This window comes from Madurella fahalii (assembly GCF_045866475.1).
Source record: "Madurella fahalii IFM 68171 DNA, scaffold_2, whole genome shotgun sequence".
NCBI classification, from domain to species: Eukaryota; Fungi; Ascomycota; class Sordariomycetes; order Sordariales; genus Madurella; species Madurella fahalii.
Window position 1 is genome coordinate 973,789 of NW_027263972.1, and position 22,473 is coordinate 996,261.

General features: G+C 55.0%; 10 protein-coding genes across 10 annotated transcripts; 3 read left to right on the forward strand and 7 right to left on the reverse strand.

The window, feature by feature from the left end:
• Positions 1 to 1,057: 1,057 nt before the first annotated feature.
• Positions 1,058 to 2,540, reverse strand: MFIFM68171_03029 (S-adenosyl-L-methionine-dependent methyltransferase; the record flags this gene model as incomplete). Its single annotated transcript, XM_071058451.1, has 3 exons — positions 1,058 to 1,603; positions 1,678 to 2,202; positions 2,268 to 2,540. 3 exons carry the CDS (start codon positions 2,538 to 2,540, stop codon positions 1,058 to 1,060), a joined length of 1,344 nt encoding a protein of 447 aa, XP_070914552.1.
• A 388-nt stretch (positions 2,541 to 2,928) lies between these two features.
• Positions 2,929 to 3,882, reverse strand: MFIFM68171_03030 (NAD(P)-binding protein (Fragment); the record flags this gene model as incomplete). Its single annotated transcript, XM_071058452.1, has 1 exon — positions 2,929 to 3,882. The coding sequence occupies one exon, from the start codon at positions 3,880 to 3,882 to the stop codon at positions 2,929 to 2,931; it is 954 nt and encodes a 317-aa protein (XP_070914553.1).
• A 1,279-nt stretch (positions 3,883 to 5,161) lies between these two features.
• On the reverse strand, positions 5,162 to 6,012 carry MFIFM68171_03031 (uncharacterized protein; the record flags this gene model as incomplete). Its single annotated transcript, XM_071058453.1, has 3 exons — positions 5,162 to 5,410; positions 5,486 to 5,695; positions 5,779 to 6,012. 3 exons carry the CDS (start codon positions 6,010 to 6,012, stop codon positions 5,162 to 5,164), a joined length of 693 nt encoding a protein of 230 aa, XP_070914554.1.
• Positions 6,013 to 6,021: 9 nt separating this feature from the next.
• MFIFM68171_03032 (uncharacterized protein) lies at positions 6,022 to 7,881 on the reverse strand (the record flags this gene model as incomplete). Its single annotated transcript, XM_071058454.1, has 9 exons — positions 6,022 to 6,041; positions 6,095 to 6,269; positions 6,333 to 6,415; positions 6,496 to 6,662; positions 6,721 to 6,867; positions 6,951 to 6,961; positions 7,003 to 7,272; positions 7,478 to 7,562; positions 7,628 to 7,881. 9 exons carry the CDS (start codon positions 7,879 to 7,881, stop codon positions 6,022 to 6,024), a joined length of 1,212 nt encoding a protein of 403 aa, XP_070914555.1.
• A 1,433-nt stretch (positions 7,882 to 9,314) lies between these two features.
• On the reverse strand, positions 9,315 to 10,148 carry MFIFM68171_03033 (Malonyl-CoA O-methyltransferase BioC; the record flags this gene model as incomplete). Its single annotated transcript, XM_071058455.1, has 1 exon — positions 9,315 to 10,148. The coding sequence occupies one exon, from the start codon at positions 10,146 to 10,148 to the stop codon at positions 9,315 to 9,317; it is 834 nt and encodes a 277-aa protein (XP_070914556.1).
• A 1,481-nt stretch (positions 10,149 to 11,629) lies between these two features.
• TPO5_2 (polyamine transporter tpo5) lies at positions 11,630 to 13,529 on the reverse strand (the record flags this gene model as incomplete). The annotated part of the gene is made up of 5 exons (XM_071058456.1): positions 11,630 to 12,142; positions 12,219 to 12,298; positions 12,350 to 13,162; positions 13,245 to 13,305; positions 13,371 to 13,529. 5 exons carry the CDS (start codon positions 13,527 to 13,529, stop codon positions 11,630 to 11,632), a joined length of 1,626 nt encoding a protein of 541 aa, XP_070914557.1.
• A 1,183-nt stretch (positions 13,530 to 14,712) lies between these two features.
• MFIFM68171_03035 (uncharacterized protein) lies at positions 14,713 to 16,371 on the forward strand (the record flags this gene model as incomplete). The annotated part of the gene is made up of 7 exons (XM_071058457.1): positions 14,713 to 14,971; positions 15,038 to 15,081; positions 15,182 to 15,590; positions 15,664 to 15,758; positions 15,824 to 15,845; positions 15,916 to 16,044; positions 16,118 to 16,371. The coding sequence occupies 7 exons, from the start codon at positions 14,713 to 14,715 to the stop codon at positions 16,369 to 16,371; spliced, it is 1,212 nt and encodes a 403-aa protein (XP_070914558.1).
• Positions 16,372 to 17,290: 919 nt separating this feature from the next.
• On the reverse strand, positions 17,291 to 18,437 carry MFIFM68171_03036 (Ig-like domain-containing protein; the record flags this gene model as incomplete). Its single annotated transcript, XM_071058458.1, has 3 exons — positions 17,291 to 17,411; positions 17,474 to 17,731; positions 17,839 to 18,437. 3 exons carry the CDS (start codon positions 18,435 to 18,437, stop codon positions 17,291 to 17,293), a joined length of 978 nt encoding a protein of 325 aa, XP_070914559.1.
• A 537-nt stretch (positions 18,438 to 18,974) lies between these two features.
• On the forward strand, positions 18,975 to 20,183 carry MFIFM68171_03037 (Nucleoside diphosphate-linked moiety X motif 17; the record flags this gene model as incomplete). Its single annotated transcript, XM_071058459.1, has 4 exons — positions 18,975 to 19,712; positions 19,766 to 19,839; positions 19,924 to 20,096; positions 20,152 to 20,183. 4 exons carry the CDS (start codon positions 18,975 to 18,977, stop codon positions 20,181 to 20,183), a joined length of 1,017 nt encoding a protein of 338 aa, XP_070914560.1.
• Positions 20,184 to 21,078: 895 nt separating this feature from the next.
• On the forward strand, positions 21,079 to 22,161 carry MFIFM68171_03038 (uncharacterized protein; the record flags this gene model as incomplete). Its single annotated transcript, XM_071058460.1, has 1 exon — positions 21,079 to 22,161. The coding sequence occupies one exon, from the start codon at positions 21,079 to 21,081 to the stop codon at positions 22,159 to 22,161; it is 1,083 nt and encodes a 360-aa protein (XP_070914561.1).
• Positions 22,162 to 22,473: the final 312 nt, after the last annotated feature.

Sequence of the window (22,473 nt, forward strand, 5' to 3'; positions counted from 1 at the left end):
CAACAGGGTCCAAGGTAGCAGGCCATACACGAAGGGTTCTAGGTTAGTTAATAAGCTCTAAACGCCTGCTAGAATATAGGCTAGCCGCTCAGCTATGACTACCTGATTGTACAATAAGTAGGGCCGGCCTGGCCATTGCTCCTTAGACAGGATAATCGATTCAATACACCTTTTCTACACTTGTGCGGGCTCAATTGACGAGCTTCTTCTGTATATAAAGCGATCACTCTGACCAAAGAGAATCCGTCTGCATATGTTGTTTTGACCTTGTTTAGGCTACAGTGACCTAATTTGTATTGGTGTGTTGTCCGGTCTGTCTTGTCTATCTGGTCTGTCTGGCATTTGGCCGTCTTTGCCCTCCCCCTTGTTTTGATGGGTAAGTGTGTGTAGATGTGTGTTTCCGCACCATTTCAATATAGCATTTTATTAGAAGAGTTGCGGGCTGGTAGGCCCATGGCATGCAAGTAGGACAAATGGTGGATCTAAGAGCCTGTTTGCTGCGCATATAAATTACCTAAGGAAGCAGAATTTTGTAGCTATATGCAAATTGAGGAATAAAGTGGAGAAAAAGGGATATAATTTGGAGTTAAGAACCTAAAGAAAACAGTAAGAAGGGTGTATTTAAATGGGAAGATGTTCATAGAAACATTGCGAATCGGAATTCGGGAGAAACGTGGTGTATATAGACAACAAGAAAATAAATAAAACAGGGTCAGATATTGTGTTATCATAATAGCCCGTCTCCAGGCTAAGTGTCCACTACGGTAGCGAACCTATGGTGCCCTCTTTCAACCCGGTAACTAAGACCCTCATCACCATCTGGTATGGAGCCTACCTGAACCTCCTATGTGGATAGTTTTGTCTTTTTCCCCTCGCAATATCGCGTCTTTTTCGAGTTTCTTTTTTGGTCAGGATCGTAGCAATATTCAACTTCCTCTGCACGAAGCAACACGCCGCGAATACCTCGAAGGCAAACGGATGATGACCACTCTTTGCTACAATGAGGTGAGATTGCGGTCGGAACCTGAAGCTAGTAGGGAGTGCCTGGCGCCACGGTTCACTCCTCTCCCCCTGTCTCAGCGCTTAAAGTCACCTCCAAGACAGACATGGCACTCCCAAACGGCTGAACGACACCCGCCAGCTTCAACCTCGAACTGACCAAGCCGAGCAGGTACTTCCAATCCTCGAGACCCCTCTCCTTGCTGTTAAAAGCCTGCATCATAGTCAAGTCCCTCGCCCTGGCAATGCGCTCAACCGACGGCGGCACCGAGCCCGGGTCCGGGAGCACCGTGTCCATGATCAGCAGCCGCGATCTCTCCACGTCCATCGCTGCTACGATGTGTCTCAGGATCTCGGCGGCTTTGCCATCGGGCCAGTCGTGCAGTATCATTCGCAAAAGGTAAATATCGGCGCCCTGCACCGGCTGCGGCTGTGTGAAGTCGTGGCCCTGGAAGGAGAGGCGGGAGGCGATCGAGGCGGGGAGCGCCTTGGCCGCGGCCTCGCGCCCGCTCTCCGCGTTGGCGGGTAGGTCCTGGACTATGAATGTGAGGTGGGGGAAGGCTTCGGCGAGCGCGATCGCGGCGCTGCCAGTTGAGCCTCCGACCTTTCGGGCGGTAAAAGGACGGGGTTAGTGAGGAGTTGTGATTCCCCTGGGGGATCCCGACGGGAGGCACTCACATCAACGACGGTTCCTCTATCGGGAATCTCTCTCCATCTGAACCCCGACAAAAGGTGCTTGAGATGCATAGCGTCGCTGCTTCTCACGTTCTTCATGTAAGCGGCAAACTCGCGCATCTTGGCCTCGTCGCGCGAGATGTGGTCGAAAAAGGGCAGGTCGGTGTCGAAGGCGACGTTGTATGCCGTCTCGTTCGCGCGTACGGTGTCCGGCCCCCATCGCTGGTGCGCTGTCGCCATCTGCATGGCCATCGGGGCGGACCGGCTGCAGATGTACGTAGCGTAGGCGTATACGCCGTCGTTGCGGGCCAGCAGTGCCGAGACCGCGGAATGGGTGATGTGTTTGCCGTCATGTTGCTCACGGAAGAGAGCATTCGTCATGGCCATGCGGACTATGCTTTTGAGGCGTTGCTCCGGGACCCCGGCGGCGGCGGCGAGGTCTGCATAGCTGATAGGAACGCCGGTCACGGGAACAAGGTGGAAGATGTTGAATTTGCAGAGCCAATCGAGGCAGGAGATGTATTGAAACTGTGGGGGGGTGATGATTAGGTCAGGCTGTTGCATGTCTGGAAAGTCTTGGCCCTTCGACTTACGCTCGTCGTGAGATTGGGCAAGAACTCGCTAGGCCCGATTGCAAGCTGTAACATCTCGAGAGACGCCGAAATGAGCCTCTGGCGTGCCTGTTGGATGCCCTGCGGCGAGTCGTTGGGCAGGATGGCACTAGGCCCGTTGGCGTCGAGGGAGGGCTGAGGAAGATGGTTGGCATCCAGGTACTTGCTCACAATGCTAGCATTCTTGGTTATTTCCGAGCTCAGCTCCTCAAGAGGGAACTCCCTCCGGGGTGCACTGCTTGGGGGCTCGGACATCACGCTGAAAAGGAAGACGGAACGAGCAAGACGTGTACTGCGTTACCGTGTAGGGCAAGGCCCGTCCGATTCACCATGGGCTACTAATGTATACCCACATGACAATTGTGACTGCGCGTCCCCGGATCAACGCAACTACTAGTATCGAAGCGATGTGGGTTCCGCAGTCAGTTGGCGTTCGGGAATGCGGCCTTCCCCCAACCGGTGCCCGAGAAGCCGGTTGGGTAGCACTCGGTCCCGCCTGTAACACGACCCAAACGAATCGGGATTTCTCCAAAACCCCGAGATGAGCAGCCACGCGCTATTCGGCTACCAAGCATCTTCCCTTTCTTCTTCGATATGCAAAGGCATACAGCGGCTATCGACATTCCGCTCGGATTTCGATCCTTCACAAACCCGCCGGTCCTAGTACTGTCCTCGCCCACTCCTCAACGCTCTGCCCTTTCCGTCCAATCAACCACTCCAGCTGAGTCGAGCTGCCCAACAGACCCCGGTGGTTGTAGTACAACAGCGTCCGCTGCAGCCCGTCTCTGACCTCGGGGTCCGCCTTCTCCTCACTCCCAAACAGAATGTCCAGGTAGAATGCCACGGCTTCTTCGAATCCCTTATACCCGACCTCGACTTTCTTCCCCGCCACGCCGACGGCCCGTTCCACAAACTCGGTGTACGGCATCGGCGCCGGTGTCGACACCAGCTGGTAGGTCGCATAAAAGTGTCTCTCCCGCTCCTCGAGGACCACCCTGGCCGCCTCGGATTGATCGCGCAGCGTCACAAACGACGTCGCAACCTCGGGCCGCCACGCCGATTTGTAGATAATGGTGCCGCCGGGGTCCTCCGCATCCCGCTGTCCCAGAACAGCCCCGAGCGGGAAGGCGTCCATGCGGAACCCCGGCTGGAGGATGGTATACGGGAGCCCGCTCTCCATCAGGGCTTCCTCGACCAGGCCCTTGCAGGCGTGGTTGGGCAGCTTGCGTATCTGGGGGCCGGCGATCGAGGAGAAGACGAAGTGCTTGATGGCGCCGGGGTTGCGCCGGTTCTCGGCGCCCGCCGCATCCACTACGCGCACCCCGAGATCGGCCTCGCGCGGGTGCAGGCTGGGACCAAAGTGGTAGATCACGTTCACGCCCTTGACCAGTTCCTCGACTGACTTGATGTCGTTGAGATCCGCCCTGACTATCTCGGCGCTAGGGAACTCGTCGGCGAGCCGGGTGGCTGACGCGTCGGAACGCACACCGAGGCGGATGTTCTTCCAGTTGGGCACGAGGATGGATAGGAGCGCGATGCTCTGCTTTCCTGCGCCCACCGTGAAGAGGAGTTTGTCTGAGGTAGGGTCCGCGGGCATCGTGATGGATCTTTAAATTGCGATTTTGACGCAGCATCTGGTGTGTTGGGCGGGTGAACCGGGCTTGGGCGTGCCATCGTTTCACTTCCTGTTAGCTGTGGCCGGGTTCGCGGAGTAATATACACTTGAATCGGGGTTTCCCGCTGAGGTACGGTAGGGTTAATATGAATCCCCGAATCTCAGGGACACCCGGGACGCATCCTTTGCTTCAGTTCGCCGCTACGGGAGCTGCTAAACCCGACTCCTATGTGACCCTCCATATCAGCACCCCGTAAGGTACGTACAGTACCTTGTTTTCTGGCATCAATCCCTGGTGGGTCTGTCAGTCGCATGCCCAAGGTACCTGAATCCGGCCTATCAGGGGGGCCTGGGGATTTGGTATCAATCTCCCGAAGGTGAAGTGACAGGGATGCGATTTGCCATGAGAAAATGCGGCCAGGCCAACACTACCTGGAATTAGGTGTGCCGAGGGGGCCAAGGCCCGCCACGGCCGCACGTTTCCCGTGGACACCATAATTAGCGATGGTTCCAAATGTTGGGTGGCCCCATATAAGTAGTGCTGAGGCTTGTTGTGGTTGTGGTTCATGATAATTATTCATGCTACTTGCACGATAGTGTTATGACGCTCTCCGAACCCTCCAGTTACTCATGTTGTCTCTGACCTTGGATGATGAAATAGCGTGCAATGGATCGAAGAAGGACATCTAGGAAGGAATTGGGCAAGGGGGCTGGCTCAGCTACAGTCAAAAGTAGGGATTGTCCGGTATTTATAATTGGTAATGATTGCTGCTATTGGTGGTCCGGGGGGTTGAAACTCGGATTCTAGTGGGTGAGGTAAGGGCGGGAAGTGTGGTCTAGGGATTATACGCGCGTCAGAGGGCGTCACTATCAGGATCAAGCAAGCCAAAGTTTAAACAAAGTGTCTTGCTAGCTACTGCTAGTAACTATCCACCTAGCATCAAAGCTCCTTGTGGTACACCGCCCGGATTTTCCAAGCACTAGCTCCTAAACTCTCTTCATCCCCCATGAGTTGATAGGGGCCGTAGTTGCATTCTCCTTGAGAGCTTCCTTTGCGGTATTAAGACCTCGCTTGTGCCTTGATCGATTGCCGCCTTTTCTGCTGGCGCGGGGGGCAACTCCCTGGTGACGTCCTGAATCTGATCGACACGCTGTGCATTTTATTCTCCATTGCCCCCCGATACTATAACGGTGGTAAAGAATTCGGCCGTGAGCATTCCATAGTAACAATCATGCAATCCCTTACTCGAGGCAATGGAAATCAAGACAACGGAAGAATGCTTACCCTCTCGGCGATGTACCTGACAGTTTCCTGTGCCCCCGTACTCCACTGCTGGAGCTTGGCCGCCTTTGCTTGCAGTGCGTTCATATTGCCTCTGTTCAGCACCATATCGTCACCTATGCTCAAGCCTGTCATGACGTTGTCATTGGACAGCCTCATCCACATGGTGGCGATATCTCCAAAGACGCCGAAATATGCTCGGATGGTAATGACGTTTCGATAGATGAGCTGTTGACAGGGTGCTCTAGTTCAGCGTACCGCGCGGATCACGCCGAAGGGCCTCGTATGGAATTGGAAGCTTACCGTGCGCGTCAGGTCGGTCAGGGTGTAGTTCCCGACCCTCTTTCCGCCGTCGCCGCCCTTGATCTGCTCGATGAAGGATGCGGCCGTGTACTTGGCCACCGCTTCAATCGAAGAGTTGAGAGCAGCAAAGAAACGACACAGATTCATGATTTGCTGCTTGAGCTGGACTATCAGCTTGATGCACTCGATCGGTACCTTCTTGATTTCTTCCTACAGCCGCATCGCCGGTCAGTACAGCGTCAAGGTGACGAAACCGGGGGGGTGGGTGGGTGGGGGGATGCAGGGGCACGTACAAGCCCAAGCTGCGTCTGGGACAGTCTGGTGACCTCGCCTCGGATCTCGGCAAGCTTAGTCTGCTGGTCAAGCAATTGCTGGGAGGATTGCAAGTACAGCTCCTGAGTGGCTTTGAGATTCACTTGTGTGGTCGCCATGCGGTTCTTGGCAGCCTCGAGCACTGCCTGCGCTTGTGCCGTTTTGACGTTTGTCTTGGAGATGGTGACGCTCGGGTCCTCCGTGTTTTTTGACATGATAGGTGCCTAGTGTTCCAAGGTCTTAGCTTCAGAGCTACTAGTATCAGCGGATGCCGCGTGCGGGGGGGTTGCTGCTTACACCGCCAGGGGCAGGTTCCAGGGAGCGAACGTGCAACCGCCGCCAGCGTGTTGGCTTTCGTGTAGACGTCAGCGAAGGACCTTTGCCAGCCCTTCACCACATCTGAATCTGCTACGGGGAATTTGTGTCTCATGTCCTTCGCCTTATCGACTTCTTCCTGAAGCGCATTGGCAACCTGGAAACGCGGCATTCGTGAGCAACGCAGGTGTGTCAGCGCTGCAAGTCTACGAACACGTACCAAGATGGCCGTCTCCAGCACTGTCTTCAGAGTCTGGCTAGGGTTGTCGCTATTGGCGAGCTGCTGGAACCTCCTTTGGGCGTCTTTCAGCAATGAAAGAGCGAAAAAGGTGCTCTTGTCGGCGCTCCTTGGGACCCTCCCGCCATCTCCCAGTGCACCCCACCGTTCTTGTCCTTGGTAAGGACCGCGTTAATAAGGCCAAGATAGAGAATGCCAGTCTTGATCTCCGCATAGGCCGGGGAAAGACTGTCCTTCGGGGTCGTGCTCTTCGGGGCTGGCGGAGCCGGAGGCATTGGGGGGTCTTGCCCGTCGCCTGACGACTTGCCGCTGCTCTGGAGTCAGCCGGGCGGCGCACGATACACGGAATGATTCATGTATGGGGGCTTACTAAATGAGAGCTTTGAACATATTGGCACCGCTCTCCGCCCTTGCGACGGGATGCAAATTGCTCGCCAAGTTTGAAACGACTTGGCCCAGAGCTGTGGTGACAGTCTCGGCGAGTGCGCCAACGACCTGCTGGCCCAGGATGTCCCAGCTTCAAGTTTGTTCATACGCGTTAGTACGCTAGGCTACCTTCATTACCTAGTTTGTGTGGGTTCCGGTCGGCGTCAAGCTTACCTGCTCAGAAACTCATCCGAGGCCTTTTTGTATGCATCCAGGCCAGTTCTACCTGCTTGCCAAACTTGTGGACAGTGTCCCTTGCGTATTTGACGGCGTCCTCGGCCGCCGTAAAGCGATTCCGCGGGACAGCCATGTTGAGCTGCGTAGTGCGAATTCGTTCATCGGCGGTGGATTCCGTGTGCACACAGGCAGCGTAAAGCTCCATGGTGTGGTTGAGCCAAGACTCGAAGTCCTTGTCGATCTCCCTGGCTTTCTTGTAGCAGTCGTTTGCAGCGGTCTTGATCGCGTTCAGCTGCGGCATCAGCTGCCTCTTTGCTGTCTGGGGATCCATTGCAGTGCAATGTTGGCATCAATATGAAAGCAACCTGCCGACATGGGATTTCCTGGAGAACGGGAGATCCTATCCATCAAGATATCCATGAGATCCGCTACCTGGAAAGAAATGAGAAAAACCGCACCAGCAACCAAGGATCAGTTGTCCGAATGGCATACATCGTCGTAGATCTTCCCGGAGATATCTTTACAAGGCTCATATTGCCGTCAGCCGTGAGGAAGGCGGTACGACCGAGGTTGATGCTGTCAACCAAGTTGGCATCTAGTGACGACTGCCTGAAAATACGTTGAGCGGCGGGACCTATTGAACAGGTAGCTCAGAGAGGTCGGTTACTACGTACTTGAGAAACTGAAAGCCGTTCTTGGGGGGCTCAAGGTTAAGCGCCCGAGCCGTGTTGGACGCCGAGGCGATGAGGCAGGAACCTAGGCAGGTCAATGCCACCGGTCCCGATAGCAGGAGGTCCTCCCATCTGTACTGGAAAATGATGGACGACTTTATTTCATCGACCACATTTTCAGTCACATCGTTGCGGTTATTGTGATCGTACTGTGCCTTGACAGCCTTAGCCAGCTGCCTCGAGTCGTCGTCGGACATGTTGGGGCAAGAGGTTTGAACGAAGCTAAGTAGACACGGAATTGGCCGGCAAAGGAAGGCAGGCTCCTTCAGGTAGGCACCATGTAATGTTCTGGTCCTTGGCTTCTCTAGAGTTCGAGAAAGGTCCCGGAGCGGTCTAAATACGCGATGCCCAGTGTCCGGATCTGCTCCATACATCAAGGTTCCCAATCCGGAGCATCCACTAGTATCCACCGTGTTCTTGGTGTGGGAGGGGGGTGGTGAATGGGAGGTCGGCCTGTTTCTTGTCTTGGTGGAATTCCTTTAGCATTGCATTTTGTTCGCCTGTACATGGGTATGGTCATGTTGTCCACTGCCGAAGGGAAGTAAAGAGAGGTCAAGGCGCTAAGGGAGCAACTGCAGTGACAGACAACACCCCATCCTTTCCCTTGCCGCTGATTAGCTGAGCCCGAGGAGCTGCTTGATGTGGCTGGCGCGGTTCCGTTATTCCCCGCCATAAGAATGCCGTTCATCAACAGGTCCCTGGGGGGGTTGGTTAACCTACGTGGATCGTTACCTTGTCTGCGTGATCTCGAGAATGTTAATTGTCGGCAATGTCGGAGCTTGAACAGCGTTCCCGACAAAACTTGCAACCTGGCCGTGACAGCAGTCGTGTTTCGAGTAGTAGCGTCTATCACTACGGTACGAAGCCGACTGATCTCGCCGCGGATCGTATCCATCCTGGCATAGACCTCAGCCGTTTCGGCAGATATCGTTAATATTTGTTTGTGGCTCAAAAAGAGGAAGAGTTCACTGCTATGGTTCCACGTTCAAATCAAGCAATCCTCGATTGAATCTTTCGACAGTTGACGTGTAGAGGCCGCTTAGATATCACCGCGGTGGACCGACTTAGATGCCAGAAGACGTACAAACTTACGGTCCTTAGGCGGCTCCGAGCCGCTGCACTGGCATGAGTTGGTCTCTGATCAGCCGCAGGCCTATGCCGCCGATAGTAGAATGGGTTTTTGACAAACTCACGATGCAATGAAGCTTGAGGGAGAATCAAAACCGCTGACATCTGATGAGCCGGTTACTACTCTGTTTTGATAGCTGCGGGACAGCTGGGCAGCATGGTGTTCCACAAAGCCGCATTTAGCTGCGCCGAGCCGATGTCGACCTGCAACCCAAGTCTGACCTTTTGCAGGCCACAAACCCTAGGGACTTTCGTCATCAGGGTTCTAGACCTTGTTGGCCGGGAGGAACGGCGAGAGCAGGGCAGCAGCGGGGAAAAGGCGGAGCTACCGCAGTGCCAGGAAGGTGGTTATCCAAGTACCGTAACTAGATAACCTTTGTTCAACGTGCGAGGCTCTCTGTCAAGCTAGGGATTTGACAAACTGTCCGGATAATGGTTGAAAATGCCGTGTATGAATGACAAATGAGCCCAGTTCGCTTTAACAGCTCACAGACCGGAAATGTCAACCTAGCCGCCGCAATCCCTCGCGGTTCTGGTTTTCCTTCTTCCGCGCCCTAACCAACAAAAAAGTAGGCTTCATCATCTCACTCTTCATCTCCTCTCTCCACTCGGGCTTCTCTTCGAACTCCTCCTCCGTGGGATACCACTCGTCGAATCCTGTCAGCTCGAACCCTGCCTTTAGCAGAATATTGACATAACTCGCCGTCGTCCGATGGTACTTCTTCACTCCGTCTGCCAGCCAGTCGGTCACCCTCTCCCCTTCCTTCTGGTAATCGTTTAGCGGCCATACAGTTTTCCTAGTCCTGCCCGCATCGCCGGGGTGATCCGAAGCGTCGATCTCGACCGGTCCTGGGCCCGATGGGGCCGTGAGGATGGGATGCTCCGCGGAGAAGATGAACACGCCGCCAGGTTTCAGGACGCGGTGGATGTGCGCGACGAGCTCGGGGAGATGCGTCAGATAATGAACGGCGAGGGCGCTGAAGACGACGTCGATATTCCCGGTATCGGAATCCGGGAGGAGGACGGGCTGAGAGGAGGGGGAGTCCAGGTCGCCCAGGACGTAGGTGATGTTGGATGCTGCGTTCATGGATCGAGCGCGTGCAAGCATGTTTTGCGAGAGGTCGATGCCGCGGACGGAAGAGGCGCCTTGAGCGCTGAAGTAGGGAGCGTACCAGCCCATTCCGCAGCCGAGGTCGAGGATGTGCGTGTCTTGGAGAGGAGGCAGGAAGGATCGGAGACGGGGCCATTCGGGCGCGCCGGAGAGACCTTCAATCGAGCGTTTAAGGAGCGAGTAGTTTTCGAAGAAGGTGAGGTTGTCGTAGATGTTTTGAGCCATTTTGATGCTAAGGTTAAGGCTTAGAGGTCGAATTTGGAGCTGTGCCACTGAGTTTTGAAGTTGTGAGATGGAGGTGTAGGACTAAAAGACCTACAACTGCTTTGACTTGAGTTTTCGTTGTGTGTTTTTATACAACCGGTGAATTCGATCGGACACACTCTCTCGTTGAAAGTAAGCATGCGTAGCAGCGGTGCAGTAACTACACGGCCTGAGTCACTGGCCGATGTTACAGCTAAAGCATCGCGATTTATTGGCTGAAATGGCTCAGTTTCTCGATGCAGCTCCCACGCAATTGAAATTTTCCGACCGTTTCGCCAGCATGTACGTCTCAGCACATCATTACCAAAGTTACGGTAAGTAAACCTCACACGTAGAGAAACTTATATCGCCCAATCTTTCCCCACCATGTTAGGATCCAATGTAACAGTAAGTTAACTATAGGACTTGTCACGGTTGAAACGGCTACTGGCTATGCCTGGAAGTTGCTACCAAGGAAATCGTGGCCGCATATACGCCCTTTACCAATATAGTAGAAACGGTCTAACCAAGACTCTCGCTTACCCGCTACACTAATGATTCAGGAAACGGTGGGGTCTAGTTGAATTACAGATCCAAGGTTCTGTTCAAACAGCTTCAATCATTTCCCCGTGGGGGGAAAGTCAAAAATGGAAGGTTCTGAAGCATTAGCTAGTAGAAAGACAAGGTCTAGGGCAACCAAGTCTGAATAAACCAATTGTCGACTAGGTGCCTGACATAGCCAGCTCATTAATGGGACCAGACACAAGAAGGACGTAATTTAGACACATGCTGAATACTCTATAAGGATGGGCTCTCTGGCTCTGGCAGTCACCCAGGAAACAGAGCACAGGTAACATACAGACCATTCGGATCATACAAGCAATACAATCACACATGCTGCACCCCATCAGTTTTACCACCGGATCCAACGTTCCATTTTTCTGATAAGACTGAATAGGGAATGTGAACTGGGTTTTATATATGGGGGGAAGAAAAATGGGAAGGTGGGCTGAGTGATGCAGATTCTACGGCGTTCTATTTACCGGTACTACTAATAGTAGTGTCGCCTAACGAATGACTGCACTACCGATATCAGCTTTGGGCTTTACAGTTTACCTTTCGGGACAATCACAAGCCATCGCCAGCCATGGAATCATGTTTCACAGCGGATCACGGCATCTAATCATGTCCAATCAGAGACCCGGTCGGCTTGTTCTGGGAATCGCAGAGTCCACCAGGTATATTTTAGGAGTAAGTATGCGGTACCATGACGTTCTGAGCACCGCCCGGATGTCTGTGAATAAAGGAAGACCCGGGGAACACGGTGTACTAGTAAAACCGGTCGGACTCCTGAGCTCCAGGGTGCAGAAGTGGTCAGCTTCCATCACACCGGTGTCGGACCTGTCCCCCGATAGCCTGCCGCTAGCCTGGCCAACTGCGGCACAAGTGCTACTCTTTTGTATCTACCTGCTGCCGTCTTTCTTCCGCTCCTCCAGTGCCCCTGGCTCAGTGATGTCGACACCTAGCCTCATGGCCTCTGCCACTTCGGCAGAAGGCCCGGTAAACCAGCGGCGTGCCCAGACAGCCCAAGACCCGATAGCGAGCACGCTAAGGATCCCGACGGCGACAGCTGTGTAGTTGAGCGTCTCACTCGTAACTGGGTTGGCAGTAGGCAGGCAGAATACAACGGTTATAAACCCGATCCAGATACAAGCAGCCAGAGCGACGGGCCGAGAGAGCGCGCCGAGGTTGAAGGGTCCCTTCATCGCGGTAAAGGACTGGTGGCATATTAGGCCAATGAGAATGGGCAGTCCGTAACTCAGGTAAAGACCAATCGTAGCGATCGAGGTCGCTGCCGCGAACGCCACAGATGACCCGAGCGAAGGCAACGCGAGGATGAAAGAGAGCGTGGCGGAAAGCCAGACGGCGCGAGTTGGAGAGCGCAAACGGGCGTCGACTTTGTGGAAGAAGGGATGCTAGAGATGACTCAGTACTTCAGTTTTTTACCAGTGCCACTTCGATTAGCCCCCAGGGGGGCGGTCGCTGACTTACAATTCCCCCGTCACGGGCAAAGGCAAACATCATCCTGCTGTTGCTGGTCATGCTAAACAGCCCGCAATGCCAAACACAAACTTGGTCCATGTCAGCATACCGATTCCGAGGGCCAGGCATGGCCAACTCACTCATGATCAGCGAGAACAAGACCAATGCTCCATCCTCTCCTGCCACATCAACAAGGATTTGCAGCACGGGTTGGCCGTAGGCACTGTTCAGGACCGCCTCGAAATCCTGGATAGAGAATAAAAAGGCCATCAGCACGAAGAGGCCGAAGAGAGCGCTGAACCCGACGCTAGATACGACTCCAATAGGCGCGCTCCAGCTGGCTTTCTTAGTCTCTTCGCTTAGATGAGCCGAGGCGTCAAAGCCCGTCAACGTGTACTGCGAGAGCAACGCGCCGCACACTGCGACGTAGACAGGACTCGCCCGGATGCTCCAGCCCGCGGCCCCGTCGACGACGCCCGTGCCATCGTTGAAGCTCCCGAAGACGAAGGAGGCTGGTTGGTGAGTCGGAGCTTTGGCAAGGACCGCGATGCAAATGGCTGTGATGCCGGCACTGTGCAAGACAATGGACACGTTATTCAGGTACCTGAGAGTCCGGACGCCGAACGTGTTGACGACGCCGTGAGAGACCAAGATGGCGGCGTAGATACCGATAGTGACCCGGGGCGTTGGCACAAAGTTGGGGTTTTTAACGGTAATGGCGGTGGGGATCAGATTGGCGAGGCCGAAAGAAATGCCTGTTGTGACGGCGACCTGTCCGAGGAGATTATACCAGCCTGTAAGCCACGCCGCAAACGGCGACCATTGCGGGGGCGCAAGCATGGCCGACCAGAAGTAGGGTCCTCCGCTGGTGGGGATCGCCGAGACGATCTCGGCCATGGCGATGGCAACGAGGAGGGTGAAAAAAGAGACAAGGATCCAGCCGACGGACATGACTCAAGGCAAGATACGTAGTCAGCTTTCAGTCACCAGAGCCGGCCAATCGGCGTTGGCATAGAGGAGACCTAGTTAACCTACCGGCCGGTCCTCCCGTGTTCAACCCATACGAGAAGAGAGTAGTGATGCCGGTGATGACGCTCTGTTGCGTGGGCGGTCAGGCGCACTCCAACATCAATGGACATCATGGAGCGGTTGGCCACGCACAATGATGGAGAAGGAGACGCCAAAGTTGTGTGCCAATCCCCAATCCCGCTTCAGCTCTTGTTTGTATCCGAACTGGGCCAGACGGCTCTCGTCGCGATCCTCGTCACTATTGGAAGTGGACCGCTCGATGGCTGGCTCTTCGGACGTCATCTGACTCATCTCGGGCAGCAGGACTAGAGTAGTAGTAGTATTCACTGATTGCGAACTGACGGATGGCTAACAACAGTGATGTCTGCCAGGAGTAGCGGGGCTACGAGTCGCGCAAGAAATGGTCAGGTAACGTCACCTGCCAAATTTCTACTCGCACCCGTAGGGTATTAGGCGATGTTACATCGCGTCCATCCTACGCACTGTTCCCAGTCCGAACATTAATAGTGTAGCCACGTCGCAACCAAAGGGGCCGGATCATACTCGAAAGACCCAAGCATTAAAAGATAGAACTATCACGATCTGGAGAGCACGAGGCGGCGCATAAGTCAGGTAAATATGTCGAGGCCCGAGAAGGCGGCAGGGTTGCGTCGGGTAAACTTCAATGGCGCCATGCCTGCGGCTCTCTGCCTAGGTTACGCCCTATCATTTGCGGATGATCACTGATTGGCGCAAAGGAAAACGTGGCTGCGATGCATACTTGCCACTACCGGTATTGTGTACCGTACTTTCTGCCCCGCGACCTCCGTGTAGGTAGTGACCGGCACCCAGAGGCCCGTGCCGAACTCCCGGAGCGCAGCACTCAACCCACACGCCGGACGAGTTCTCGAGGACATAAGCAGGATTGAGAGCGGACCTATGAGGTGGCGGGAACTCGGCCACAACGGCGTCCCAATCGGTCCGACGCGGGGACATCGACCCCCGCTTCCACGACACCATAAGAGGGGCGGGTTACAACGGGCCTACAACAGGCAAAGCCGCCCAGCTCAGCCCTGTAAATGTAGACCTCGACAAGTCTCCATTGGTTTGTCGTTAGCTGTGAGCCACGTTCAGGCTCTTCTCAGCCTTTCTCGCGGGACAACCTCAGTCCATGCTGACCGCGAGGATGTGAGGGGAGCGGGGTCTCGCGCCCGAAGAGTAGAACCTGATTGGTTTTCTTGAGACTTCTCAGATGTTGCAACGCAGCTTCAGCTGCAAAATCTAGTGAGGCACGGTGCCTGCCCACTTAAGCACCGAGTTGCCTAACCTACCTACTTACGAAAGAAGGACTTGTCATTTATAAAGGATGCTATGGCCTTTAGCCTCGACGGTTCGGTTGCGGTATCATCGATAAACCCGTAACCAAGTGTCGTCGGACCAGACTAGCAGAAATCACCCGAGCCTGTGATAACACACCCTAACAACTGGAACAGCCATGGTGTTGGTCGCAAGCGTCATTCTTGCCATCGTCGGCGTCTGCCAAGCCGAGCTTCGCTGGAGCGGGGATACTATCTCGGTTCCTGGTCGCATCAAGAACCCCGAGGCCTTCAAAGCCGCCCATAGCAGCCCCTTGGACCTTTCGTCGTCGCTGGCATCAGCAGTGCTCCGAAGGGACGATGGCCTGGCTGCCGACATGATCCTGGGTCGTGACCTCAACCTGTTTGACAGGCAGACCTGCCCCCCGACCCATCCCTGTATGGCTCCGAGAGCTCCTTAATTAGCACGCCATCTATGATTTCAAAGGCTGACGGCATAACTAGTCCCGTGTGCTGGAAGATGCTGCCCGGTCGGGGCTCCGATTTGCGTACGTCGCAGTGCGAGCCGTCTTTATACCTACTTACTGCTTAGCACCTTTTAGTAGTAGTACCCTCGCTTAGGATGCTGACCTCGCATGCTACCATTAGTGCATTGCCGTCAACGGAGGTTGCTGCGCCTCGAACAAGCCAGTCTGTTCGCCCAACGGCTGCTGCCCGACGGGCACGACGGAGTGTCCTAATGACACCCGCACCTGCAGGAAGCCAGGCGAGACGTGCTGTGGCAACGGGACCGTGTGCCCTTCTAACAAACCTGTCTGTGTTCCCGGCGGCTGCTGTCCGGCGGGCACGACGCTGTGTCCTAACGACCCGCTCAGCTGCAAGAGGCCGGACGAGGTGTGCTGCGGCGGCGGGACATCGTGCCCCATTGCGTCGACATGCTGCGGTACCGGTGCTTGCTGCGACAGTACGAACCCCGAAATAAACAAGTGCTGCCCTGGATCCTCTTCCGACAAGGATACGTGCTGTGGCGAGTATGAAGTCTGTTGCGATGGGTGGTGTAAGCCTCCTCCTCAAGGGCGGCCCCGGCCGCGGTCCTGATTTCACCACTGACCGGATTTGCCGTCTCGCAGGCTGCTCCGAGGGTTCGACCTGCAGTTCCACTCCTGGATACTGCAATGTCCCCGTTCTCGAGTTTGGATACGTGCCCAATAACATCATCTCCGATGTAGGTGCTGTTTCTGCGTGCGCCCGAGGTTGGCTCATGGGAGCGAATCACTAACAGCTGTACAGCTGGTCGAAAACGTTTGCCTCGGTAATACGCCCAGGGCTCGCCGTGTCTTGACCGTTGTCACATACTTCAGTAGTACTGATGGATCAAACAGGAATAAGAGGCCAGATCGCCATGGGGCGTCCGGAAACGACGCCTAATCAGCAAATCCTGACTTACTACGGGCCAAACTCTCCGAACCGCGAGCAGACAGACTGCCGGCGATCGCGCCAATGCTGCACAGGTAAGAACCGAAAGAATGCGAGGATGCGAGGGCTGCGGACAATTAGCTTACCTTGGGGTTTCCGAATTGGCAGGTCGGACAGTCCCCGCTGGAGAACCCGGGGCGGGCGACAATGCCACATGCGACGAGTACCCGTTCAACTCGGCTATCGAAGGCGGAGCTGGTGCGCATGTCGCCTGTGTGGATGAGCACGCCAATGCGGCTGGGGGGGATCTTATCCGACAGATGGTTGCTGGGAAGCACCGTGGCTTCAAATATGCTCTGAGGGTGACGGGCATTGACTGCACCACGGTTCAAGAGTCTGATGTCCACCCGTGCAACCCGTAAAGCAAAGCCGAATGTCGGCTGAGGGTATGGCCGGATGGGAACCGAGCGGCATCCCCCTGGCGCTCATCTGTAGTGGTTAGCACTAGTAGTATAAGTATTCCTCGGAGTGATTTTTACTAGTATTCAACACACGACAGTTCCAGCCGATACCTCTCAGATGGTACGTATACAGGGCAAGAGACAGACCTGCTGTTGGGCAACCCCATGGATGTGGCGGCATAACGGCCGAGATCACCTACCCCGACAGCGCGACACTAATGGCCACTAATTACTCCCTAGCGGCACCGAAGACATGCCCGAAGAGCCAGCTGGCTGCTGCAAACTCGCCCGGCGCCGTTGGGCCCGCCCTCGTTGGTATTTAGGCATGTTTGCCCTAAGTTTCCAGTCGCCAGGGAGGCGGGATCGGGAGGTAGGTCCTTGCTTGCGCTGAGAGACCATTGCCGGGGGGGTCGAGGCGTTGAGAAGCTCGAGATGATGACTGTCATTCGAACACGGGGGGAGCTCCTCGCGTGGTATTGCGCGCCGGGGATATCGGACGAACGGGCGAGAAAACGGCGTTTATTTCCGCCCGACGAGTTGGCCAAGGCCAACTATGTAGTGCTGAAGGACGACTTGCACTTCGCTACTTTGGCACACTGGATGAGGTAAGCATCTGTATCTAGATGCTGACACGTCGGACGCGGCCCCTCTCTTTGCATTCGTAGCGTGCACCAGAAAGTGACGAGTGCTCCTTGAACGCATACCTAGCTGCTTTGACTCCGGGTTCTCTACTTAAGTAGGGTAGTAACACTGCTCCCTCCTCTCGTACTAATAGTACTACTAGTTTGAACCCCCACCAACCTGTAAACTCAACATGTATTTTACCGCAATCTTTAATTAACCTTCTGAGCATCGCTCCTTTGAGACGCCAGACTCGGCGTTACACAACCCCGGTGCCAACCCAGACCGGGTGGTCCGAGGTGCATGTGAATTCGTTGCTGTTGAAGGCTCGGTCGCACGCTCCTTCGATGAAGGCCACGCCAACAACATCGAACGAGGTTCTGTGTACGAATAATCGGTCAGAATCCGCCGCCGTTTCTTGAAACTGGCCTGCAATACTTACGAATCACCGCAGTCCCAATGCTGAGCGACGTGGAGGATGTTGAGCTCGGCATCGAAGGTGAACTCGGTAGAGATACTAGCTGTTTCATTGTTCGCCGACTGGCACTCGCCAATAAAGGTGTTGTTCTGCTGCTCGACGGGCGCACAACTAAACACATTGTTGTTCGTCATGCTCCTGAGGGTGAAGGAGGGGCCTGAGTCTGATACCAACTTTGGGTTGGTGGGCGAGGATCCAGGCTCCATTTCGATCCGCCGTAACCTATCCGGCAATGTCAGCCCGGTGCTCCATTTGGTGCTCCATGAGCTTCAGGGATGATCTCTGATCTCGGTCGCGTTGGACACAAAAGCCCGGTTCCTAGTACCTACCACTGCTCGACTTTCCACGATTGATATCGCTCTACATTTTCGGCGCATGTCGAAGTTGCGTTCAGCGAAGCCGGCTCCAGCTCAGTGTTGACGCTGAGGGCCGGGCGAGTGCCTGTACTTGTGCTCAGCGGGATGCAGAAACTACTGCCGTCCTCTTCGACTGTCGTGCAGTTGACTTCGAGGCTGATTGACCCGGTCGCCAGCCCCTGAGACCCTGCCTGGTCGGAGCAGTCAAAGACATGAGACAAGTACATCGTCTTTGTCTTCCAGTCAACCGCAAATGACACGCTCTCATCTTGGCCAAGCCCGGCGCCCGTCCAAATGCAGTCAGCCCATATGAGATTGGTCCCGCCCTCATACCAGCCGGCCCATGACTCTGGCCATTGCGCGACACACTCATACAACGGGGACCGGCCCAGACTCGCAGCGATGGTGGCGAGGCCATTTCCCTTGTTTGGGTCCGGACTGTCGTACCTCACATCGCCCATCGGATATTGGTAGCTTCCCGCACCGCCGCATGGACGGGCGGCGTTTGCGGCGGCCGGGAACAAGGCCGTGGCCACGGTGGCCAAGGCAAATGGTACTTGATGATTGAGCATGGTACTAGAAAAAAAAACAAAAAACAAAAAAGGATGACGGGGTTGATCGACCTGCGACAGCTGAAGGAATTGTCCGGGCCGATAGGTTTAAGTCCAGCAGCCAAACCGGCCGGACAGGGGGGACGCCCCAATTCTGCCAGATTGCTTGCGTAGCCGACGGCGGCTTGTTATCACAGCTGTGTGGCGAAGAGGGGCGGTTTTATTGACCGGATATTATACTCTGTCAAAGTCGCCTGGCCGAGCCCGGATTCTAGAAGGACTTCATCTGCCGGTCCCGGGCAAAGCCAATCTACGCTGCACGTGCGAATTAAACTGTCGGGGCGGCGTAGAGCGGCACTCGGCTGCCTTTACCCTGACCCGGATGGAAGGCCCATAGTATTTAGGAACTGGAAAACACCCTGTCTATTGCTTCAGCCGAACGAACTCGATCGAGTCCATTTCCCGGCTCCGAAATTCCCATCGTCCCTGGAATCACCCCCTCCCCCAAGTCATCCTCCAGGCTTCTCTTTTCAGCTGTCTCCGCCAACAGCCCCAAGCATGAGGCCCGAGACGACGTTAGTGTTAGCGCTTCTTGCGCCCTGGGCCACAGCCCAGCAGATGATCCGCTTCGGCTGCTCGCAGCTCGTCATCGCCCGTATGGACCCCTTGGTCAACCCGGGTGTGGCCCAGTCACCCCACGTCCACCAAATCGTGGGGGGCAACTCGTTCAACGTCAGCATGGACCCGGCGACGCACGACCTGGTCAGAGACTCGACCTGCACCAGCTGCACCTTTTCCGAAGACTTCTCCAATTACTGGACGGCCGTCTTGTACTTCCGTGCGCGCAACGGCACCTATAAGCGCGTGCGTCAGTTCCCCAACGTGGGCCTCCGCACTGACGGCGGCGTTACTGTATACTACATCCCCCCTTACGACGGCAAGACCACCGTTACCGCCTTCAAGCCCGGCTTCCGCATGCTCGTCGGCGATGCTGCCTTGAACACATCCCGGGGCATGCAGAGACAGCTGTGCCACCGCTGCCTCGGGGCCGGGTACGACCGCGGCGGCGCGCCTTGCACCGGCTCTGACACGAAGGAACTGCCCGCTGGCTTCTGCGAGGGCGGCATCCGGACCACCATCACTTTCCCCACTTGCTGGGACGGAAAGAATGTCGACAGCCCCGACCACAAGAGCCATGTCGCCTACCCGGCGGTGGGAACCTTCGAGTCGGTCGGCACCTGTCCCGAGAGCCACCCCGTTCGCCTGCCACAGCTCATGTATGAAGTCATGTGGGATGTGAGTGACTCCCGGTCCGTTGGTCTGTTGCATAATAAACTGACAATAGGGAGACCACGCCGTTCAACGACAAGGACCTGTGGCCCGAGGACGGCTCGCAGCCTTTCGTATGGAGCACGGGCGACGGGTATGTACTTCTAGCAACAGCTGCGAACCTCTACTGTTCAAGGGTTGTGGGCTAATCAAGGGGAAAAAAATAAAATAACTGTAGAGAGGGATACTCGCAACACGGCGACTATGTCTTTGGCTGGAAGGGCGATTCACTCCAGCGCGCACTTGACGCCCGTTGCGGTAACGCTGTTTGCAAGGAGCTCCGGACACAGTCATCTGCCGAGGCCCAGAAGTGCACCCTGCCACAAAATATTCCCGAGGACGTTGACGGATGTAAGTTGCATTCCCAACATAGGAGAGAAATCCGGGCTGACAAACAACCACAAAGGGCTGGATAAGATTCCGGGCGACGTTATGTAGGGTACTTTCGTAAACCCGACGCAGGATCCTTATGGGGGCGATCTCCTCCGGCAACCTTACACAGATCGCTTATAGATTACCGGTTATTTACCTATCTACTACCTGTACCTTACTTTGTAGTACTTGGCCGCATTTCAACTTACGTGCCAATCACTAGCATTTCGTGAGCAGCGAAAAACTAATAGCACGGGTCCGTAGTCATAACACAAAATTTACCATGTTATCGGTTACTACTCAATAGTTAATCACCTACTTACTCTGCATACGGTCTTCCCAGCAGGGCAGCAGGGGGTTGTATTGTACATGCCCAGAATACCTTAACTAAGGTCGTAGGTACGCCGCTACGACGGCGCAACCACCTTTGTATATCAGGGTACATGAGCATAAGGTATCTTAGGCGGCCACTTTGTAGCAGGGGATTAGCAACACAACAACCTTAGTTGTCTCTATCCGTTTCTGGGCCATTTTGCCCTTGGGTCAAGCAACCACCACGTTCACGTTCGGTACCTTAGGTGGGTGTGATTTCCAACATCACGCACCCTCGCCAAAATAAAAATAAAAATAATACAAGTCGGCGATCTATGCTCCGAGGCCGGTTGTGCAGCAGCATTCAAAGAACTCAACTGAAAGAGTCCGAATTACATTGCAAAACAGGATCTTTTGCCGTCTCAAGCTGTTCCAAGACGAGTACTTAGTAGTATCGAAAATAGAGCGGACTCTGTGACATTTTATTTAAGGGAAGACTGAGGTATCCGAACCAGACGGTCCCAAGGACGCTCTTCCTCCCGCGTCAGGCTTTGACGCACAGTACGACAGCATTCCCATTATCAGCCCCGGAGTCCGACTCGGTAACCAGGCACTACCTTAGATCAATTTCCAACCCGTCCTTTAATCAATGGCCTCCGAAAATCCGTCTTTCAAGTTCCACCAATTCCCGCAGTTGCCCATGGAGCTCAGGGAACTCATTTGGGACCTCGTGATCCGTCCCGATCGGCCTTCAGCGCATTTTTTCTCCATGTTCAACACAGACTTGGATGATGAACGGGCCGTTTTGGAGGAGCACGCTTTACTAGAGGCGCCGCGTCTTTTGGTCAACAAGGTCAGGGTTTGGCGGGACACCGAAGAGGGTCCTCAGGCATTTTGGGAAGAGGTGCCGGCAGGAAGGTTTCGGTTGGCCGCGCCGCGCTGTGAAGAGAACTCTTCGTATTCCTGGACCGCATCGAATCCGTCAGCATACTTGGTCGACAGCGGCCTATGGACAGCATGCAGCGAGTCGCAAGAGCGAATGGAAAACCACTTTCGGACACAGGAGTTTCGTCGCAACTACTGGGGCGCGAGTCTCGCTGGCCTAGCAGCAGTCCTGCCGGCGTCAGGAGTTTTCAGGCTCCATGGCGAGAAACAACTGCTTACAGTGCAACCAAACAGGGACCTCTTCTGCTTCCAGCCCTTTGACCCAGAAACCATCGTCGAACTTGAAGGTAACGGTAACGTGATGCCCTCCTTCTATGACGCTTACAACTTCGAAATGCGACACATGGCCCTCGAGGTGGGCACTGAGTGGTGGAAAGTTCCGGCTCGATCAGACGCCGCGCGCAAACTGAATCCCCGATTCGGAGGTCTCGGCATGTTAGGCCTTGCACGGAGGGTAGAAGCGGGCAGACGAGGGGTTCTGTGGGTATGGCTCCTCGAGAAGTGCCTCCGCCGCCGGGACCCCAACGCTCCTGTGCACATACCAAACGGTAGACATGTGTTTTACGGGAATGGATACAAGTATGTCGAAGTACGCGATGGTGATGATGATGATGGTTGGGTTCTCGACATATCGGATGAAGAGCGGCAGACGGGTGAAACAGCCTTGGACTGTGCGGCCTGGCTGGAATCGGAATTTATGTATCTAGCCGGCGAGTCAGTAGATTCCGATATGGACCAGGACGAATATATTTTCTATCGTGTCCTGGCTTGTTTGCCCGCTGATTAATTAGTGCTTCCAGGGATGGGCCGCAAGAGAACTTGAAGGTGCCCCAATCCGTGCCAAAGGCACGCCGTCGGACAGCCAGACCATCCGCGCCGCTAGCGAAACGAGCTTCGTTAGCTATCTTTCGACACGTCGTCGTTCTTCACTATGGGGTCTCTAGCATCCCGAGAAATTGGCCGATAGGCGCGGACCAACCCAAGGGATGGAGGCAATAACAAATGCTCGAGTGAATTTCCTACACCAAGTCACTGTCTTCTTGCAGGTTACTACTATTTGCGCAGGTCTCCAAAGCCGATTACCAGTACGTCCTTACAT